Source organism: Nicotiana tabacum, chromosome 1 (assembly GCF_000715075.1).
Source record: "Nicotiana tabacum cultivar K326 chromosome 1, ASM71507v2, whole genome shotgun sequence".
Classification (NCBI taxonomy): Eukaryota; Viridiplantae; Streptophyta; class Magnoliopsida; order Solanales; family Solanaceae; genus Nicotiana; species Nicotiana tabacum.
Genome location: NC_134080.1, coordinates 156,635,613 through 156,654,017, shown reverse-complemented (window position 1 = coordinate 156,654,017; position 18,405 = coordinate 156,635,613). Strand labels below are relative to the sequence as shown.

The 18,405-nt window shown below is 36.2% G+C and overlaps 1 protein-coding gene across 2 annotated transcripts; it reads left to right on the top strand.

Annotated features, from left to right (window-relative positions):
• Window positions 1–252: 252 nt before the first annotated feature.
• Window positions 253–16,378, top strand: LOC107797871 (DEAD-box ATP-dependent RNA helicase 8-like). Of its 2 annotated transcripts, none has more exons than XR_001650780.2 (10): window positions 253–781; window positions 3,290–3,350; window positions 7,575–7,809; window positions 8,741–8,979; window positions 9,460–9,711; window positions 9,786–9,966; window positions 10,781–10,869; window positions 10,951–11,024; window positions 11,104–11,232; window positions 15,783–16,378. XR_001650780.2 is itself a non-coding variant. In XM_075254262.1 (10 exons), the coding sequence occupies exons 1-9, from the start codon at window positions 477–479 to the stop codon at window positions 11,180–11,182; spliced, it is 1,515 nt and encodes a 504-aa protein (XP_075110363.1). In that variant the 5' UTR covers window positions 253–476; the 3' UTR covers window positions 11,183–11,215; window positions 15,783–16,378. The 2 variants fall into 2 exon arrangements, 1 of the variants encoding a protein (XP_075110363.1); XM_075254262.1 differs by having other exon boundaries at window positions 11,104–11,215.
• Window positions 16,379–18,405: the final 2,027 nt, after the last annotated feature.

Below are 18,405 nucleotides of genomic sequence, written 5' to 3'. Positions count from 1 at the left end.
AAAAATTTTTACTTCCAAAAAAAGGATAATATTGTATTAATTAATATTAATTTTTATGTAGAGATTAAATCTCCTCAAATCTCAACCTAAAAAGGTGTATAAACTAAGGCTTATTCTTGTGTCAAGATTATTATATATCTTCTAAAACCCCAACCAAACGACCCCTAAGGCCCTACTCGCATTTCACTTTAAATTGAAGTCCCTTCTTGCAATTATAACAAGTATAAATCCGCCCGTTCCATAAAAAGGTATAAATGAAGTGACCTCTGTTGCAATTTTAACAAATCTCTTTTACGCCCTAGGCCCACGATCCCTGCAATTATTCCCCCTAAAATTTCATCCAATTCACTAAAATTTTCTTCACAATTTCGTCAAATTCACCAAAGATTCTTCAGATTCATAAAGTTATATTGCTAATTCATTTTCTCTTCATTTTACGCTCGTTATAATTCTTAGTTTTTTTTTCTTTATTGGCGATGAATCCGAGAGGGGGAAGATATCCGCCGCCGGGAATGGGAGGCGGTGGCGGAGGACGTGGCGGCGGAAACATGTACCCTAACCCTAACGCAAACCCTAATTTTCAACAAAGAAACCATCAGCAGCAGTATGTGCAGAGAAACCCGATGAATCACCCGCAGCAGCACCCGCAGCAGCATTATCAGAACCAACAACAGATAACACAGCAGCAGCAATGGCTCAGAAGGAACCAACAGTTGGCGACATCTGATTCGTCGATCGATGAGGTTGAAAAGACTGTTCAATCTGAAGCGCTTGACCAAAGGTAGTTGCTTATTTATTTATTTTTGTGTGCGTGTCCATATGTTCGGATCCATTCAAGATTTAGTGAGGCGAGTAGTTTTGTACTCAGAGGCAGATTCAAGATTTAAGCTTGATGAGTTTAACTTTTTTAATTCTTAGGACTGAACACATTGTACATTCGAAATTATGAGTTGGAATTTAATATTAGTTGAAACATTATTAGTGGCTTTTCACACACATGTTCATTTGAACAGCTTGTTTATAGGCTACATCCACATCTGCTCGTACTCATTACCCTTATGTGAAAAGGGTGTGAAGTTAGTACAATATATTTAGTACTGCCTTCCTCCCAATTATGTAATGGTGTTTGACTGGATATGTAGTTTAAAAAATAAAGATACTTGTGGTCTGAAATAAATCATAAACAATTGTGTGACCTTAAATCATCTCATTAAGAGTAAAATGAGAATTTTGGAGTTAAATTATATCTTAATATATAAGTTTAAAGAAGAGAAAGACTTTTGAAATTTGCGATCTCAAATAAGTCGTAGACATTTATGTGGCTACAAATAATCTTGTTAAAGTTGTAATGAGAAGTTTAAAGTTAAATTATTTCTAAATATGAAAATATGTAATTCTTTTTTGGGATAGACTAAAAAGAAAAGAGCGTCACATAAATATTTAGTGCTCCCTCCGTCCCATTTTTTTTTGACACTCTTTCACATAAAATGAGACGGAGGAAGTAATAAATATTTTTAGCTATATGTATAAAGTTCGGACGACACCTAGTTCCCCACTTGGGTCCTCTACCCTGCATATGGAGAATGTTGGTTAGGACGAGTTTATGTTTAGGCTGAATTTGACGTCTATTTGAAACATATGGATGACATTGTCAAGTTTCCGTTGATTAGTTTGTGGTAGGATTCAAAACTTTCTACTAAAGTAAGTTGTTCATACAAAAATAGTATACAAATTAGAATTTTTAAATTGCAGATAATTGTGGGAATTTAGTTGACTTAATGATTTAGTGGGTGCCATCATTAAAAATTTGTACTAAATCCTCTTTATTTGAATTAGTTTTGAGCCATTTACTAAGCTGCATTACAGGAAATTTGTAACTGCAGGTAGAAATATTTCAGTGTATCGATAGTCTGGCAAGTAGGAACAGGTAAAGCCTATTTGGGAATTCCAGGTTCATATCACCAATTATCCAGAATTCAATAACTCGAGCTTGCAACATCTCCTAGAGCGTCTAAATAGTCCTCTCTACTTGCCCATATGTCTGTGGATGAAAACCCGTGCTGAGATTAACTAGAGTGCCTAGACCCTCCTAAACGGACTGAAGAAAGTGTGCGGTCTGAGATGATAGAAAGTGGAGTACTGTCTTGTGCCCCTTCCTTTTGAAGGAGATGCCCACCATCTGCCCTCCCTATTGGGGAGTTGAATGGGTCTATTATATAACAATATACATGGATACTAACATAGTATTAGCGTGTACCGCTTCTTCATAAAAAAAGTAGTAGTATGTACCGCTTGAAAACTTGTGATTGGGAATTGTGATCAATTTTGAGTTCAGATAAAGGGGGTTAATGATGGGGGTAAGAGTGTTGTACTTTCAGCTTTAGATAAGCTTGGTGCCTTGGTCGACGAGTACTTAACTACCTTCATCGAGCTTATTCTTGAGTGAGTTTAGTGTTTGCTGGCTTTACTTAATTTAGCTACTTCACAAGTCTTAAACTTGTGGTTGGGATCAACTTTGACCTTCGATAAAAGGGGGTTAGCGATGGAGGTAAGAGTTGTTGGCTTTTACTTTATTTAGCTAATTCACAACTCTTAAATGATTCTGGCATTAAGGGCAGCTTAATAGTTGGCACTTCATGATGCAAATGTGATTAGAGAGGGATGTATAAGGTTCACAAGATATTGACAGGTTTCATTTTTCATGGACAAAGTGCTTTAGCTAGTCATATGTTTGTTGGAACTGCTTTTTCATAAATGAAGAATGTTGTTTCTCATAAATTTTTGTACTGTTTATTTAAATGCAACAAATTGGGCTCAGCAATACAAGAGCTTGCAATGCTTAGATCCCTTTGTCCCAAAATTAAGGCCACATGTCCTTGCATCTTGTGAACTGTGGGACAATAGAGAAAGAGTTGGTTGTGAATCTCTATATGATTCCTGCAGACAATAGGAATGTTTCGGATTTGGGGGGGGGGGATGTTGTGTAGTCTGCTCATCTGACACAAGTCACTAATCCTAAGCCTCAAGGGGCCTTAGGTCAAGGGTCACTTTCGAGGGAACTTAGCTTCTAGATTATGTATAATTATGATTATTAGCTTCATCAAGAATATAGTTAGAGATGATACGTCTTTCCTCGAAATTCAACTGATTAACACTTTGTCTATAATGTTGGGAAGGTTATTTGGGATTGTATGTTTCACGAGTCTGGTTTATTTTAATAACTATTCTGCTAAACATGTTTTAAACCTTAAAACGGAGAGCTAAATCTTCTCTTTTTCCTCTTCTCTAGTTCACAAGACTGGAAGGCGAGGTTGAACATACCAGCACCTGATACTCGATACAGGACAGAGGTAACTTGCATTTGTCAACTCTATGCCCTATTAGTTGAATTTATCTTGATTTATTCTCTTGATGATGACACTGTTAAAGCCATTTTCGTTGTTCTTCCTAGAAATCATGTTTAAATTTTTTTCTATATGTAACTCAGACTGTATGTTCACTTTGCCTGTTTCATAAATTAAATGTAGTAAAATGAAGTGGTACCTGCTAAAGAAGGTGGTCATACAAGTATCTCATAGTTTATTCAGTGGCCTTATCATTTTTTGGGCATGGATGTCTTCAAAATATATATCTAAGAGATATGAATTGTCCATCGAATTCGAACCATGCGCCACTAGCCCTTCTAGATTCCTCGATTATCAAATAGTTAAAAAAGAAAGAATATGTAGCTAACAAATAGAATATCATGAATTTAAGACTTCAGTTGTTTGTGTTTGAGCATCTAAAGTGATGTCACTTAAAGGAGTATCGGGTGTGACATGTGGAGGAGCATCATGAACAATTGGGAAGCATTCAGTGGCAACATCACTTACAGGGTGGGAGATGGGAGGAGAATCAACTTTTGGAATCATAGGTGGTGTGGAGAGGATACTATGAGGGTCTCCTTCCCTCACGTCTTCAGAGTTTCAAACCAGAAGGAATTGATGGTCCAACAGATCCGTAAGGAGCATGGAGGGGGGGGGGGGTAGTATGGGGCCTCTCATTTAGAAGGAACATGCAAAATTGGGAGATTGCGGAGCTCCAAGTTTTGTTGACAATGCTATATGGGCAAGACAGGCCCCGACCATCTTGTGATTCTTGGAGATGGGGTTTGCGTGGCGATGATTTGTTTATCGTAAAATCCTATTACCAGAGTATGTTGCTGAGAGAGGAGGCACTTTTCCATACTCCTCGATCTGGATTCCTAAGACGCCCACGAATGTGTGCTTTTTTGCATGGCTAGCGGTAAGGGGAGTGATCTTGACTGCTGAAAATCTTCGAAAGAGAAGAATTACACTTGTTAGTTGGTGCTACATGTGTAAAAGCTCAGGGGAAGAAGTTGATCATCTTTTGTTGCATTGCCCTATGTCCTCGGCTTTGTGGAGGGCAATCCTGAATCATTTGGTGTTCAAGGGTGATGCCAAACACTGTAAAGGAGATGTTATATAGCTGGGCCGGTTTCCGTAGAAGAAGAAAGCAAAAGAGGCGTGGAAGTTCACCCCGTTAGCTCTCATGTGGATAGTTTTGGGGGAGAGAAATAGGAGAGCTTTTGAGGGGATTGAGTCCTTTTTTACATCTTAAGAATTGTCTTTTATCTTTGATCGCTTTTTGGTGCACTCATATAGCCCCTACTTGTGTAGAAGATTGAGTGTCTTTTGTAGAGAATCATGTTCTGATGTAAATTCTCTACTTTTTGGTATACTTCCTGTATATGGGAGTTCTCTCCCTGTTGATTAATACAATTTACCTTACAAAAAAGGAGTATCCGTAACAACCTTTAGGAATTAGATATTGCAAGGGATCTTATAAGTGCAAGCATCTTCACATTTACTCGCTTGATTGAGGTTTGTGTTCTAGGGCGGGTTTGGGTTGGAGGCACTATTAATAACTTAGGTGACCGAGAGTTTGCTCTAATAGGAGCAGAACTAGCCTTTTATGGTTAAGCTTCTAGAGTGATAGTACGATGGCAATGTTATCAGTTAGTTTTGGGTTGGATTTTTTTTGGATAAGTAGTAAGGTACTTTTGTCTTGCGTCGCCCTACAGATGCACCGGTCCATAGGTGTGAAAGTATGGTGAATGAAGATGTTAAAAAGGGACGAGATAGACCTAAAATCACATGAAAAGAAGTTGTCTCAAAAGATCTATAAATCCTTGGAATTAATGCAAACTTTGCTAAAGATAGGGCACAAAAAAAGATCCATATATTTGATACTTACTAGTTAAGAATAGACTTTAAGTACTACTATTTTTCTTATTATTATCACGTAGTAGTTTATACACACACTACTCATATTATGTTTTTGCATGCTGATAACATGAGTTGGGCTTAAAGAAAGAAGTTAGGATTCATATCGCCGACCTCAACTTTGTATAGGACTGAGACATAGCAATGTTGTCAAAGGCAAAAAGCTCTAAAAAGCGCTCTAGGTCTATTTGGGCTTTAAGCGCAAAGCGCACAGAAAGTGTGGGTTTTAGTTAAAAAAGGCGCAACGAAGGAAATAAATAATAATTTATATGTATTTCAAGAACAAAGTAACAAATTCATTTATAATGTTTCCCTTAGCAGGTAATACACTTATTTCTAATTATAGTTGTTCTTTAGTGCCGCTTGATTCAAGAGAGAACGCATGGGCATCGCATGCCTTAGTTCCTTGCCTTACACTGAAGTGCAACTAAAGCGGGACGAAGCACCCTCCTTGAGCTTTTTTGAGCTTCAGGGCTTAAGCGCTCCTTAAATGAGCCTTTGACAACACTGAGACATAGTTGTTGTTGTTGTTGTTGTAAGTAATAATATTTTGTTATAGAAGCTAGTGTGTCAAAACATAAATACAAATTGTGCAATTCATTGATTGTGTCTAACATGACATCTACATCCTGAATAAAAGCCGAATTGCACCAAAAAGATAGCAAAGAAAAGCTCTAAACTTCAAGCTGTGAATGTTTTCTTTTTGCTCAACCACCATTGCTATCCAAAATAAATGGTCAAGCCGTGGAATGCTTGCATTAGGGTAGACTGTCTACATCATACCCCTTGGGGTACGACCCTTCCTCGACTCTGCGTGAACGCGGATGCTTTATGTACTGAGCTGTCCTTTTTAATGTCGTAAAAAGCTTGCTTAAGGCATATTTGAGCCTTGAATCTCGGTGCAGAATAGGCTAGATCCTTTGCCTCGTCTAACTGGCAGTTTAGTGCATCGTTGTGCACGTCGCAATGCCCATGACTCCGTCTTAAAGAGGACAACACTAAATAATAAATATAGAAAGTGATATACTAAGTTGAGAAACTTAATTGATAATTTGAAATTGGAAATTATAATTTAGTAGAAAAAAACTAGTCACTCATCTGATTTTGAATCTTGCATCTATTTCAGAAATTTGAGATGACAGTTAAACTTGATTGACATAACCTTTATGTTATGTATTCCGATTGGTTGCAGTTTCTCAATTCGTTGGTGCATATAATTGTTTATATTTATGTTTATTTTTCCTTGCATTACATACACACATTTAAATATCTTCCTTGCCTCTGCTTTTACCCAGGCTTTGGGCTTAAAGTTTGAGCTGACACTTGGCTCTTTCCCGTGCTTTCCACCTTTGATAGCATTATCTAACCTTTTTAACTTTTAGATGAGACAGTTCACACCATTCAACATGGTATGTGGTCAGTCATGTGGTCGAGTCTCACTGTGCTGCATAAACATCATGTTTCTACATCTTTGGTCCAAGAAAAAGAATCATGTTTGCTCATAAGGGCTGGGCGTGTCGCAGATCTGAAATTATAAATAAAGGGGTCCCGTCTCTAGCAGTTTATGCAGTTGACACAGATCAATATACCCAAATACCCTCTTAAACTTCTAACAAAGCTAAAGCTTCTGTCATTCTTTTAGTATATAGTCTATTCTTCAATTTACTTATGAGGTTTTCCCTTAGTCATGTCGTACCTTATTTTCCTATATGGTGTCTGAACTATACTATCTTCATCTTTCATCTCTATTCTCTGTAGTTGCGGTACTGAAAACTTGTTAAGTGCCCTTGTGCAAAGAGGCTTGGCATCGATTAAGAGTGCAAGTGGCACGTTTAAGTGGAAAAGCAATAACAAGTTGCTTCTATAATGTTGTGGGAAGTCAGGAATTTCTGTTCCAGGAGTCATGCAATTTTCGCCCTTTCTTGTGGCGTATCATATTTTGCATGCAAGGGCTATTTATGTGATATATAGCAGTTTATATGCTGAGGATATTATGATTCTACACTATTAATATTCTATACTCTTTTAATACTAGGTTAATGTAACATCGATAATACCTCACCTAGATATTTTGGTTTCTGCCTGTCTTGCTTTGTTATCTCATCTTCATTAAGTTGGTTTGTTTATCACTGCATTTTTTGGGTTTCATTTTATGGTGGTGATTGTAAAATATTTTATAGGAAGACATTTCTCATTGTTCTGCATGCATGAGCTGCATTTGCACCTTTGTTTCTTTGCCTCCTTTGGACTTACCTTAGTTACTGTGCTAACCGTTTATTTTCCTGGTAGGATGTGACAGCGACTAAGGGAAATGAATTTGAAGACTATTTTCTTAAGCGTGAATTGCTTATGGGAATTTATGAGAAGGGTTTTGAGAGACCATCTCCAATCCAGGAAGAAAGTATCCCAATCGCTCTTACTGGGAGTGATATTCTGGCTAGGGCCAAAAATGGAACTGGGAAAACTGCTGCTTTCTGCATTCCGGCATTGGAAAAAATTGATCAGGACGTCAATGCCATTCAAGGTTCTAACAAGCAGTTCATAGTTATTCTGCGAACCCTTTATTGATTCAAATACATGGCATATTATTTACTAATTGAGTTCGCCAGCTTGGCTCTTTTAGGCCCTTATAAAACATTCCTGATTCTTAGTGGAATTGCAACATAGCAGTGTGGAAACCTTATTTGTGCATCTATATGACACAAACAAACTTCTTTTGCAGAGTAATTCTCTGGATTTAATTTCAATCTAAGTGCATTAGTGCACTCTTATTCTGTGAAGGAACATGTATAGCTTGTAATAAAAGGAACTTGCGGAAGTTTTGCTCTTTTTATGTGATTTTTTTGAACATAAATGCAAACTCTTAATCGTGAAAATTCTTTTACATTATGAAGATCTTTGAGTTAAATATAGATAAGCTCGAGTCTGTGTTGAAGTCAGTGTCTCAAGCTTGGGCTGGTTTGTTTAATAATGAAGCTGAAGTTCGTTCCTTGACTTGGCATAATTTTAGAGTTCTAGATAAAATGTAAATGGCAATTCCTTCTCCGTTGGTTGCACATTGAATGGGCTCATGAAAGTTGTTATTTTTACTTTATTTTGATGGTGCATACTGAAAGATATCCACATTTGATTGAATAAACTATGGCCTACTGGCAATCTAAAGGTTTTGAAAGAGAGTTTGTTTTCTGAGTCTTGCATGTGCTGATAGTTTTATAACAGATTCTCCTTTTGCACCAACTCTCTTGTCATATACAGTTCAGTCATACACCTGCTGTTATGCTTGTATTTTGGTTAATGGAAGCTTTATTGATGAGGTTTATTGGTCCTAAAGAATGATTTAGCCTCCTTTGTAACAAAAAGGAAATAGTTGTATTTTGTTGTACTTCATAGAAGTGAAATTGGTTTCACTCAGTTTTAGTTGTGGTCTTACTTTTGTCTGGTGTCTCTGAATGCAGTTGTTATCCTTGTCCCCACACGAGAATTGGCTCTTCAAACATCTCAGGTTTGTAAAGAACTTGGGAAGCACTTAAAAATTGAAGTCATGGTTACCACTGGGGGTACCAGCTTGAAGGATGATATAATGAGACTTTATCAACCAGTTCATTTACTAGTTGGAACTCCTGGAAGAATACTTGACCTTGCGAGAAAGGGAATATGTGTTTTGAAAGATTGCTCCATGCTTATCATGGATGAGGTAATTCTTCTTCCCTTTCCCCTCCTTAATATTGATGGGGTTAAATCTGTATCAATTGTCTTCTTGAGAGAACATATAGAAGACTAAAAGGAATACAACTTGCTATTAATTGTTCGACTGCGTGCTTATAAAAAAAATCGTCTGAGTGCCTTACTCAGTATAAAGTACTGTTTCACATGCAATAGCCTTTTTTTTTTTGGGTAGAGAAAGTTTTGGTCAACATAAAAACCTCTGGCATGTAAAGTTTCCTTTTCTTACTAATGCGGGAGAACATGCTAGCATAAGCTAGTTGGTTATGACTTTATTTAAAAAAAAAACTGGTTTGGTTATTCTGTTCACTTAGAGCCTAAACGTTAATACCTTTTCAGAATGATTTCACCCTAAGGACTGCTTCCCACATATGGTATCTTTCTGTTTCGACTGAAAACAACACTCGACATGACTACTAATTCTATCTTTGTGTGTACTTATGTCCTTCAGGCTGATAAGCTTCTTTCTCCGGAGTTCCAACCTTCCATTGTGCAGCTGATTCGTTTCTTGCCAACAAATCGTCAAATTTTAATGTTCTCGGCTACATTCCCTGTCACAGTCAAGGACTTCAAAGATAGATTTCTGCAGAAGCCATATGTTATCAACCTTATGGACGAACTCACTCTCAAGGGTATAACACAGTTTTATGCTTTTGTAGAAGAAAGGCAGAAGCTTCACTGCCTCAACACATTATTCTCAAAGGTCTGTACCTAACATAACTATGCTTGGATATTTTGAAATCTGCCGCAATTCACACATTCTAAAACCTTTTACAGCTTCAAATCAATCAATCAATTATCTTTTGCAACTCTGTAAACCGTGTGGAACTTCTCGCCAAGAAGATTACAGAGCTAGGCTATTCATGCTTCTACATCCATGCAAAGATGCTTCAAGATCACAGGAACCGAGTGTTTCACGACTTCCGCAATGGTGCTTGCAGGAACCTTGTTTGTACTGGTATGATAAATGGCACCTGCTTGAAACTACTAGTATTCATACTTGCTACTCCCTCTGTTTCAATTTAGATGATATACTTTCCTTATTAGTCCATTCCAAAAAGAATGACACATTTCCACAGTTGGAAATAATTCAACTTTAAACTCTTCATTTTACCCTTAGTGAAAAGCTTTTATAACTAGACAAATGTCATGATCTCGCAAAACTTTTACCCCTTAAGCTTTTTAGACCACAAATTTCAAGTCTTTTTTTTTCTTATACTTCGTGCCGAGTCAAACTAACTCATCTATATTGAAACGGAGGAAGTATTATTTTCTGTTGTTAATGCTGGTTCTCAAGGGGCAGCTTGTCATCAATGTTGGTCGGTGAATTTGCCCTTTGTTTATGGTTGATGTGTTTGCATTTTTTTAATGGGTGCCTCCCTGATTCCCAAAACTAGTCCAGGTGGGTTAACTGAGAATGTTTGTGCAGTGTCCAGTTTTATCTTGGTTGTTGCTCCAATCTCTTTCTTAGACTTGGTTTTTTTCAACGCTCCATAATTTCATTGTCCGTATGTACATGTGGAATTACTGGGATCAACTATATTACCTGCTTTATGACATAAGCTGGCGTGACTATTGCATGATGATCTTGTCCTTGTGCCGGTTGATAGATGATGATTCTGACTTGATATCAAATTGTTCACACCCAATTTTCTTTGAGTCCTCTTCTTTCCATGTTGATAACTAAGTGCACTTCTTTGTAATTCTATTGTATGATGTTTAATGTATTTTCTTGTTCGATTTAGTAACCTTTTCTTTCATGTTGAGTGCAGATCTGTTTACTAGAGGGATTGATATTCAAGCGGTCAATGTCGTTATAAATTTTGATTTCCCGAAGAACTCAGAGACGTATTTACACAGGGTATATATGACAAATCTTTGCTGAGTGAGTCACCTGTCTATCTCTATATGTGCTATTTTCTTATTACTTATATTTTTGCAGGTTGGGCGTTCAGGGAGATTTGGGCATCTTGGTTTAGCTGTGAACCTGATTACCTTTGAGGATCGATTCAATCTGTATGCATTCTTTTGCAATAGAAGGTCATTTTGTTTACGTACTTGGTAATGAACTAGTGATACTGAGTGTATCTGACAGGTATCGAATTGAACAAGAGCTAGGAACAGAGATCAAGCAAATTCCTCCGCACATAGATCAGGCTATATATTGCCAGTGATCATTTAGCTGCATGGTTGATGGTGCACCAATGGTGAGTCTTTTGTACAGGTATGCTTCGCGTATGCAATTTGTTAATGTGCTGAGCTAACTGAGAATCTAATCTTGCCATACGCTGATGCATCTTCTGTCTGTGTCAATTGCCGATCATCGTTTCGACTTCATTTTTACTTGCATTTAATCTGGTTGGTGGGAGGTAGCGGGTACTCAATGTAATAGTCGAGGCGTGCGCAGGCTGGCCTTGAGACTACCGTTATAAAGAAAAGCTATTACCTGTTTATCATGAAACTTTTGTTAAAGCATTTGACTAGATTTGCATAAACTATAATTTATATGTATTTAGTCTATGCATTATGCAGTTGCTTTAAGTCGATGCTTAGAAAAAAATGATCAACGATACGGAGTGTATCTATGCAATATGTATTTAGTCTATGCAATATGCAGTTGCTTTAAGTCGATGCTTAGGAAAAAATGATCAACGAGTGACTATTTTCAATTCCTTGGTTGATGAATTGTTGGTAGATAACTGTACTAGTTCAACCTTGGAGAATGTGAACTGAATTTAAATTGGTTTTGCGGTGGGCCGGTGGCTCTATTTTAGGGCAAAAGTGAACCAGAATCTTGTGAAATCTACTATGTTTTGATTATTATCTACTTAAACTAAAATGGAGTAAAATCTCTTTTAGCTCTCAATTTTATGTGCAAACTTGAACGTCCTTTAGGTAGACGACAATTTCCTCATTTGGATTTCATTCAATCAAGTTATGAAGATATTCTCATGCAGGAGGTGAAACCTTTTCTTAATTATCTTTTTGGGGTTTTCTCCAGTTCCATTTAGCCTCCTATAAAATAAAGTTCATATATGGTTTGGAGTAGTGACTTGTGAGGTAATTCAAGTGGTACACCAAACATCAAAATGATGTAAGATACGTAGCCAGGAAAATATCCATTACAGAGTTTGGTATGTATAAATAGTTGCAAGGCTTATTTGTGTAAAAAGTAGCTGCGGGCCCTTGGTTTAGTATACTGAAAACAAATAGGAAGTCTACAAAGGCTTTCTTCCAACATGCCCCTTTTATGTGTCATTGTGATGTAGAAGCTTTATGGGGAGATATATCAAGCACCAAGGAGTCTTGGAGGTAAATGAAGTCGAATCATTAAATAGTACAGAAAACCCAGGAATTATACATGGTTCACTTAGTTTGCTCAGCGATTGTTTTTTTGGGGGAAAAGTAAAGTAAGTTTATTGAAGTAGCCAGGAGGTACTAAATATGTACAAGAAGGAGATAATCAACTCTATTCTGCTCTTAAGGAGTCAATTAAATCCAAAAGATTCCCTAATTCATTCACATCCCTGTTCCAAAAATACAAGTACTGAAGACATCGATCTTTTACGAAAGCAATATGTTCTCTCTTTCCATCAAAACACCTATGATATCTCGCTACCAAAATAGTCCAGATTATAATGGACAGCTAGATCTGCTGCTCTTCTAATTCTTCTAAGTACCTGGTACAACTCATTGTATTCCAAAAATGTTTGAGGATCATGTTCCAAATTGTCCGAGTCTGACTACACGCCAGCAATAGATGATTTACAGATTCCAGTGCACCTTCAGACAAAAAACACCTATTACACAACACTTACCTTTTTTTGCAAGTTGTCTTGAGTTAAACATGCGCCATGACTATGAGCAATCCATCCAAAACATGCAACTTTTGTGAGGACCCTCACTTTCCGAATCATATTAATGCGTATTTTCTCATAATAAGATTTTCATTCTAGCAAGGGTTTCCATTGAAAAGGTGGAAAAAGTTACCGCCTTCCACTGCTTGTAATTCTGCTATTGTATTTTGTTCAGAGGTTTCTGTTGCATTTTTCCACTGCTAGTAATTCTGGTATTGCATTTTGTTCAGAGGTTTCTGTTACATTTTTCTCATTTATAATTCTAGTGCATTTCTTTGTGGTATATCTGTTGCAACATGGGTTGGTGTGTTTTTTGTGCATGTTGGGGTGGTTTTTCTGGTGCATTTTAAGGTGATTTCGGGTGGGTTTTTAATATTGTAACTAGAAAGCAAAACACATTTGATTTTGTGCATAACTCCTGAATGTGTTTTGTTTATGAATGGTGTCCAAAATGGAGTAACATTGCCTTTATATTTTTTTGGAATGATATTACATGTTTGATATTCTTTAACAACATTTGGATGTCATATTTTATTATTCGAGAAGAAAAGAAAAGTATGATCTTGGTGTTCCTGTGAAGTTCACGGTTGAGGATTCTTTATTTGATCTCAAGATTAAAGCTACTTTTAACAAATTCCTTGGAAATAGTAGAGACAATATTGTGTTGAAGCCTGATCATAAAGTCATCCGATATATTTTTGGAGATTTTATGTTTTGAAACAGTCCTTTCACACCGTCAAACGTATATTATTCCAATAAATATTTTTGACCAGTGGCACTGAATATTGACGAGATTATATTTCAACAATAAATGCTTATGTGTTACAAAGTATGGTGCAACTTATAAAATCAAAGTTCGCATGATGGTTGATGTATATTTTGTTATTATCCAATACCTCCTTGTGTGCTCTTGATTTTTCCGGTAAAAAAGGAATGACATCAAATTGGATAAAGGTCTGCATAAAGGAATGGGTGGATCCATTCAATGTCTGCATAAAGATACCTGCATTTTCAATTTATGGAACAACGTCTTCAACCGTAACAACATTGAACGAATCCACCCATGTCTTATCTTTATACCAACCTTTTTCTAATTTGATGTCTTTTCTTTTACCAAAAAAAATCAAGAGCACATAAGAAGTGGGTCATAATATTCGAATATGCATCGACCACTTTGTGAACTTTTGTTTTATGAGCTGTACCATGCATGGAAACATACACATACTCATCTAGCTTTGAAAATAATCTTGCTAGTATCCAATACCACTATTGAAAAACATTTATTGGGAATAATATGTGGTCGCCAGTGTGCTGCGAACTATTGGAAAACATAAAATATCCAAGAATAAATCGGACAATATCATGATCAGGCTTCAAAACAAGGTTGTCTCTATTATTTCTAAGGAATTTCATATAAAGAGCTTTGATTTTGAGATCAATTAAAAATTCATTGTAGTGAACTTCATTGGAACATCAAGATCATACTTTCCTTTTTTTTTTTTTCCCTTTAAAAATATGACATCCAAATTGTTGTTAAAGAATACCAAACATGTAAATAACCTTCTCAAAAAAAAAAAAAAAAATTCAATAACACCAAACATGTAAATATCATTCCAAATAAATAATAAGGCAATGTAAAAAGTACACTCCATTTTGGACATCATTTATAAACAAGACTCAAATTTTATGCACAAAATCAAACTTATTTTGCTTTATTATAACCTAAAAATGCACCATAAAGACCTTCCCACATGCACCAGTAGAGGTGTTCACGAAAAATCAAGAACCGACATGTATTTATGGATTATTCTTATAAATAATTTAAAATTTATATAATTTTTTCTTTAAAAATTAGTCTAGACATATTTTCGATCCTTTCTTTGAATAAAGTAATATTTAACATAACTCTTGTAGAGGATCCATTTTTTGTTTTTTAAATGTTTGATTTACTTAATTAGCAACAACAACAAACCCAGTAGTTTCCCACAAGTGGGGTCTGGGTAAGATGTACGCAGCCTTCCCCTTACCCCTGGAAGGGTAGAGAGGCTGTTTCCGATAGACCCTCGGCTAGAAAATGACTGAAAAAGAAATACATTTAATTGGCAAGTGGAGTTTAAATACATTTAATTAGCAAGTGTAGTTTAAATGCTTCAATCTCTTTATTCTTTCACTTTCACAAGCTTATACATTTATTAAGCTCAGATATCTTTTTTGGTTTTGAAATATTTCATCAACAAAGTAAACAGTACATATCATTTTTTAGATTTTATATTGAGTTTTGGCTTCATATTGCAGACTTTGAGGAGTCATTTTTTTATTCTTTTTAATTATTACAATTTGGTTAGGCTTAAAAATGTATATGAATCAAAGTTAGATATTATGAAAGGGGATAATTATGATATTTTAGGTAGAAGATGATCATGGATTTGTGTTTCATGGGCCAACAGAATTAACCAACACAATCCGAAAAACGGAACTGAAAATGGTTGGATTGGTTTTGATTTTGACGAAAACCGAACCGAACCAAACACCCGTACTTGTGGTATTGTCCTGTTCGAGCAGCCTTGGATAACAAGATTTAACAGAAAAAAATACCATTATTATTGCCTGTCCGTGTTCACAATGGCATCTTGTTGCTTCTCCATCAATTTCACTGCTTCCAGTGTTTGTAAAAGAAGATTGACCCTGTCAATTTCCCAATATGGTTGAATGTTCTGTGTCCTATTACATTTCTTCTCGAATGTACGGAAATAGGAAAAGCCTGACGAAAGGCATCATCCAGTGTGCTATACTTTGTTATACTGCTTTATAAAAATAGTAATTTGTTATGCTGACACGCTCCTTTCTTTCCCCAAAATAAGTTTAGAATGAGGCCAAGAGGTTGAGGTATTTATTTGAGCCATTCTTTTTCTTGCAGAAATCTCAAGTTGAAGGTATGCCACTCCTTGGAGTCTGAGAGAATGGATAACTTGGCTGTTTCACGGTTGTTGAGCGATGGAGTTCATCTTAGATCTAATGACAAAATTTAAGTGATCCAAAAGAATTTAGCAGTACATACTGACACTGGATAGGTCCGGTCAGAGACTGACTGTTGGTGAGTCCCCTGGTTTATGTAGTTTTTGGCATTTGTCGTTGTTTCCTTTTCGCTGTATGTTCATCGGATAAAGCTGTAAAAGTAGTTGCTCTATGGTATTTGGACTATATTCATCTGACGGCATATATCAATGTGGGGATTGGTCGTGGAAAAGTGATGCCGAAAGATATCTCCCAACATCTTAAGTGATGGAGTAATCATTTCGTGAATTTACAGAGATGAATATTAGAGGTTCAAGCACTGTCTCAGTATTTGAGTAGCCTGTGTTCCAGGGGCTCTGTACTCCTTTCAGCTCTTATAGCTTTATCCTGTTATGTTCGCGTTTCGAATTATCAAGCAGGTTATGTCTGCATGAATGTAGTCAGTTTGGCTGATGTGAAGAGTATGATTTTATTTTATCTATTTCTGGATTTCTATCATTGGTTCTTTTCTCTTTATTTGGCCTCCATTTATTCTCCGTTAATAGTGGTGTCATTCGTACTCTTATTGTTGGCAAATTGGCTCGTATTTGCCCTCGACCTTAATGGAGCTTTAGCATGGACTTGGTGGATTTGACGTGTCAAAATATTTTGGGAGAAAAGACCCAAGTTACCTCTTTATTTTTTTTTGTGGGTTAAAATTACCATTTAATATACTTTATGTTGGAACTCCGTTATGGTCAAGGTCAAATAAGAGATGGTTTGCTATTGGTAAGGGTATAAATGGACCCAAAGTATAGGTGAATGTAAGATATCTCTTGTAGTTAGAATTGTATTTTTGACCCTTTTTCCTTGTTAATTTTCCTAAATGAATGGAGTCTCAACCGGTTTAGCCATCACAAGGAAATGGTCTTACCAATTGCGACTCATATGAGATCATTTTTTGTTAATTGAATGGTACTCATAGTTTGCCACTCCCTCGCGATGCGATTACAGCAATAACTATCCAGTAAAATCTCACAAAGTGGGGTCTGGGGAGGGTAATGTGTATGCAGATCTTACCCCTACTCCGATAGGGCAAAGATGCTGTTTCCAATAGATCCTCGGCTCAGAAAGACGAAAAAAAAATGTATTCCTAGAATCTAAGACTTGCTTCTTTAAATCCGACATCTCTCCTATATTTGCCGATTGGAAATATGCCGAAGGTGTTAACCCTCAAAACACCTACAGCAAAAAGCGTAAGGGGAAGAGACCGTAATAAATGACTATTTGACATTTTTATTTTGGTCCAAAATAAGTGTTCACTTATATAATCAAGAAGGAATTAGTTTTATTTTTTCAAAATTTATCCTTATTTACATATTCTAATGTGTCGAGGTAACAATTAATTAAGGTGAATTTAGTGAATAGATTTTTTTTCTCTAGGAGTTTGTATTTTCTTTAATGAGTATGTCAAAGGTAAAATGGTCACTTGTTGTGGGCCGGAGGGAATATGTAATACAATGTGCACTAATCTCAACACACCCCAACAAGTTGAAGGGTGAGATAACCCCTAACTTCCCAAACCCCTGATTTTGGTGGGGGAAATTCAAAAATAGTCAGATTTACAAGTGGTCATTTAAAAATAGCCACAATTTCAAAAGTAATCGAAATTTAGCCATTTTTTATTTAAAGATAAATCTGAACGAAAACTCTGTTCAAAATCCGGAAAATACTCCAGTATAATATACTGAAATTCCAGTATAATATAGTGGAACTCCAGTATAAGTTTTAAAATGAGAATCAAGGTATTTAATATACTGGAACTCCAGTATAATATACTGGAGTTCCAGTATAATATACCGGTCCAGCATAATATGCTGGAAGTTTATACACAGGTGCACCGATCTCCAGTATATTATGCTGGAACTTTCCGTGTTGCAGCAAAATAACGGCTATTTTTCAATGACTTTGCAAACACTGACTATTTTTTAATAACCAATCCAAAAACTGGCTAGCCCGTGCTATTTTTACGATATTGGTAAATAAGATCTGAAATAGAGGCAGACATTTAAGGGAGAAATTCACAAATAGCCAGATTTACAAGTGGTCATTCAAAAATAGCAACAATTTTAAAAGTCATCAAAATTTAGCCACTTTTCATGTAAAGATAAATCTGAACGAAAACACTGTTCAAAATCTGGAAAATACTTTAGTATATTATACTGAAGTTCCAACAAAGTATACTGGAACTCCAGTATATTATACTGGAGCCATCAAAGTATACCGGTCCAGTATAATATGCTGGAAGTAGGGGTGCTCAAACCGAACCGGAAAACCGCACCAAACCGAAAAACCAAACCATACCGATTAAAAAACCCGACTAGGTTTGGTTTGACTTGGTTTGGTATTGAATAAAAAAATCCGAACCAAACCGAAATATAAATATATAAATTTTATTTATATTTTTAAGAGTTTATAGTGATTTTTCTTTAGAAAATGTAGAAATATTTGGGGTCCTCTCATGTATTAACCCTGAAAGCGTAAAT

Bases quoted from the DNA above. Each gene is read 5' to 3' on its own strand.
- LOC107797871 (XM_075254262.1), top strand. From the start codon at position 477: ATGAATCCGAGAGGGGGAAGATATCCGCCGCCGGGAATGGGAGGCGGT. The intron at 3,351-7,574 runs GTAACTTGCATT...TTTTCCTGGTAG, and splicing joins ATACTCGATACAGGACAGAG to GATGTGACAGCGACTAAGGG. The intron at 10,870-10,950 runs GTATATATGACA...ATATTTTTGCAG, and splicing joins CAGAGACGTATTTACACAGG to GTTGGGCGTTCAGGGAGATT.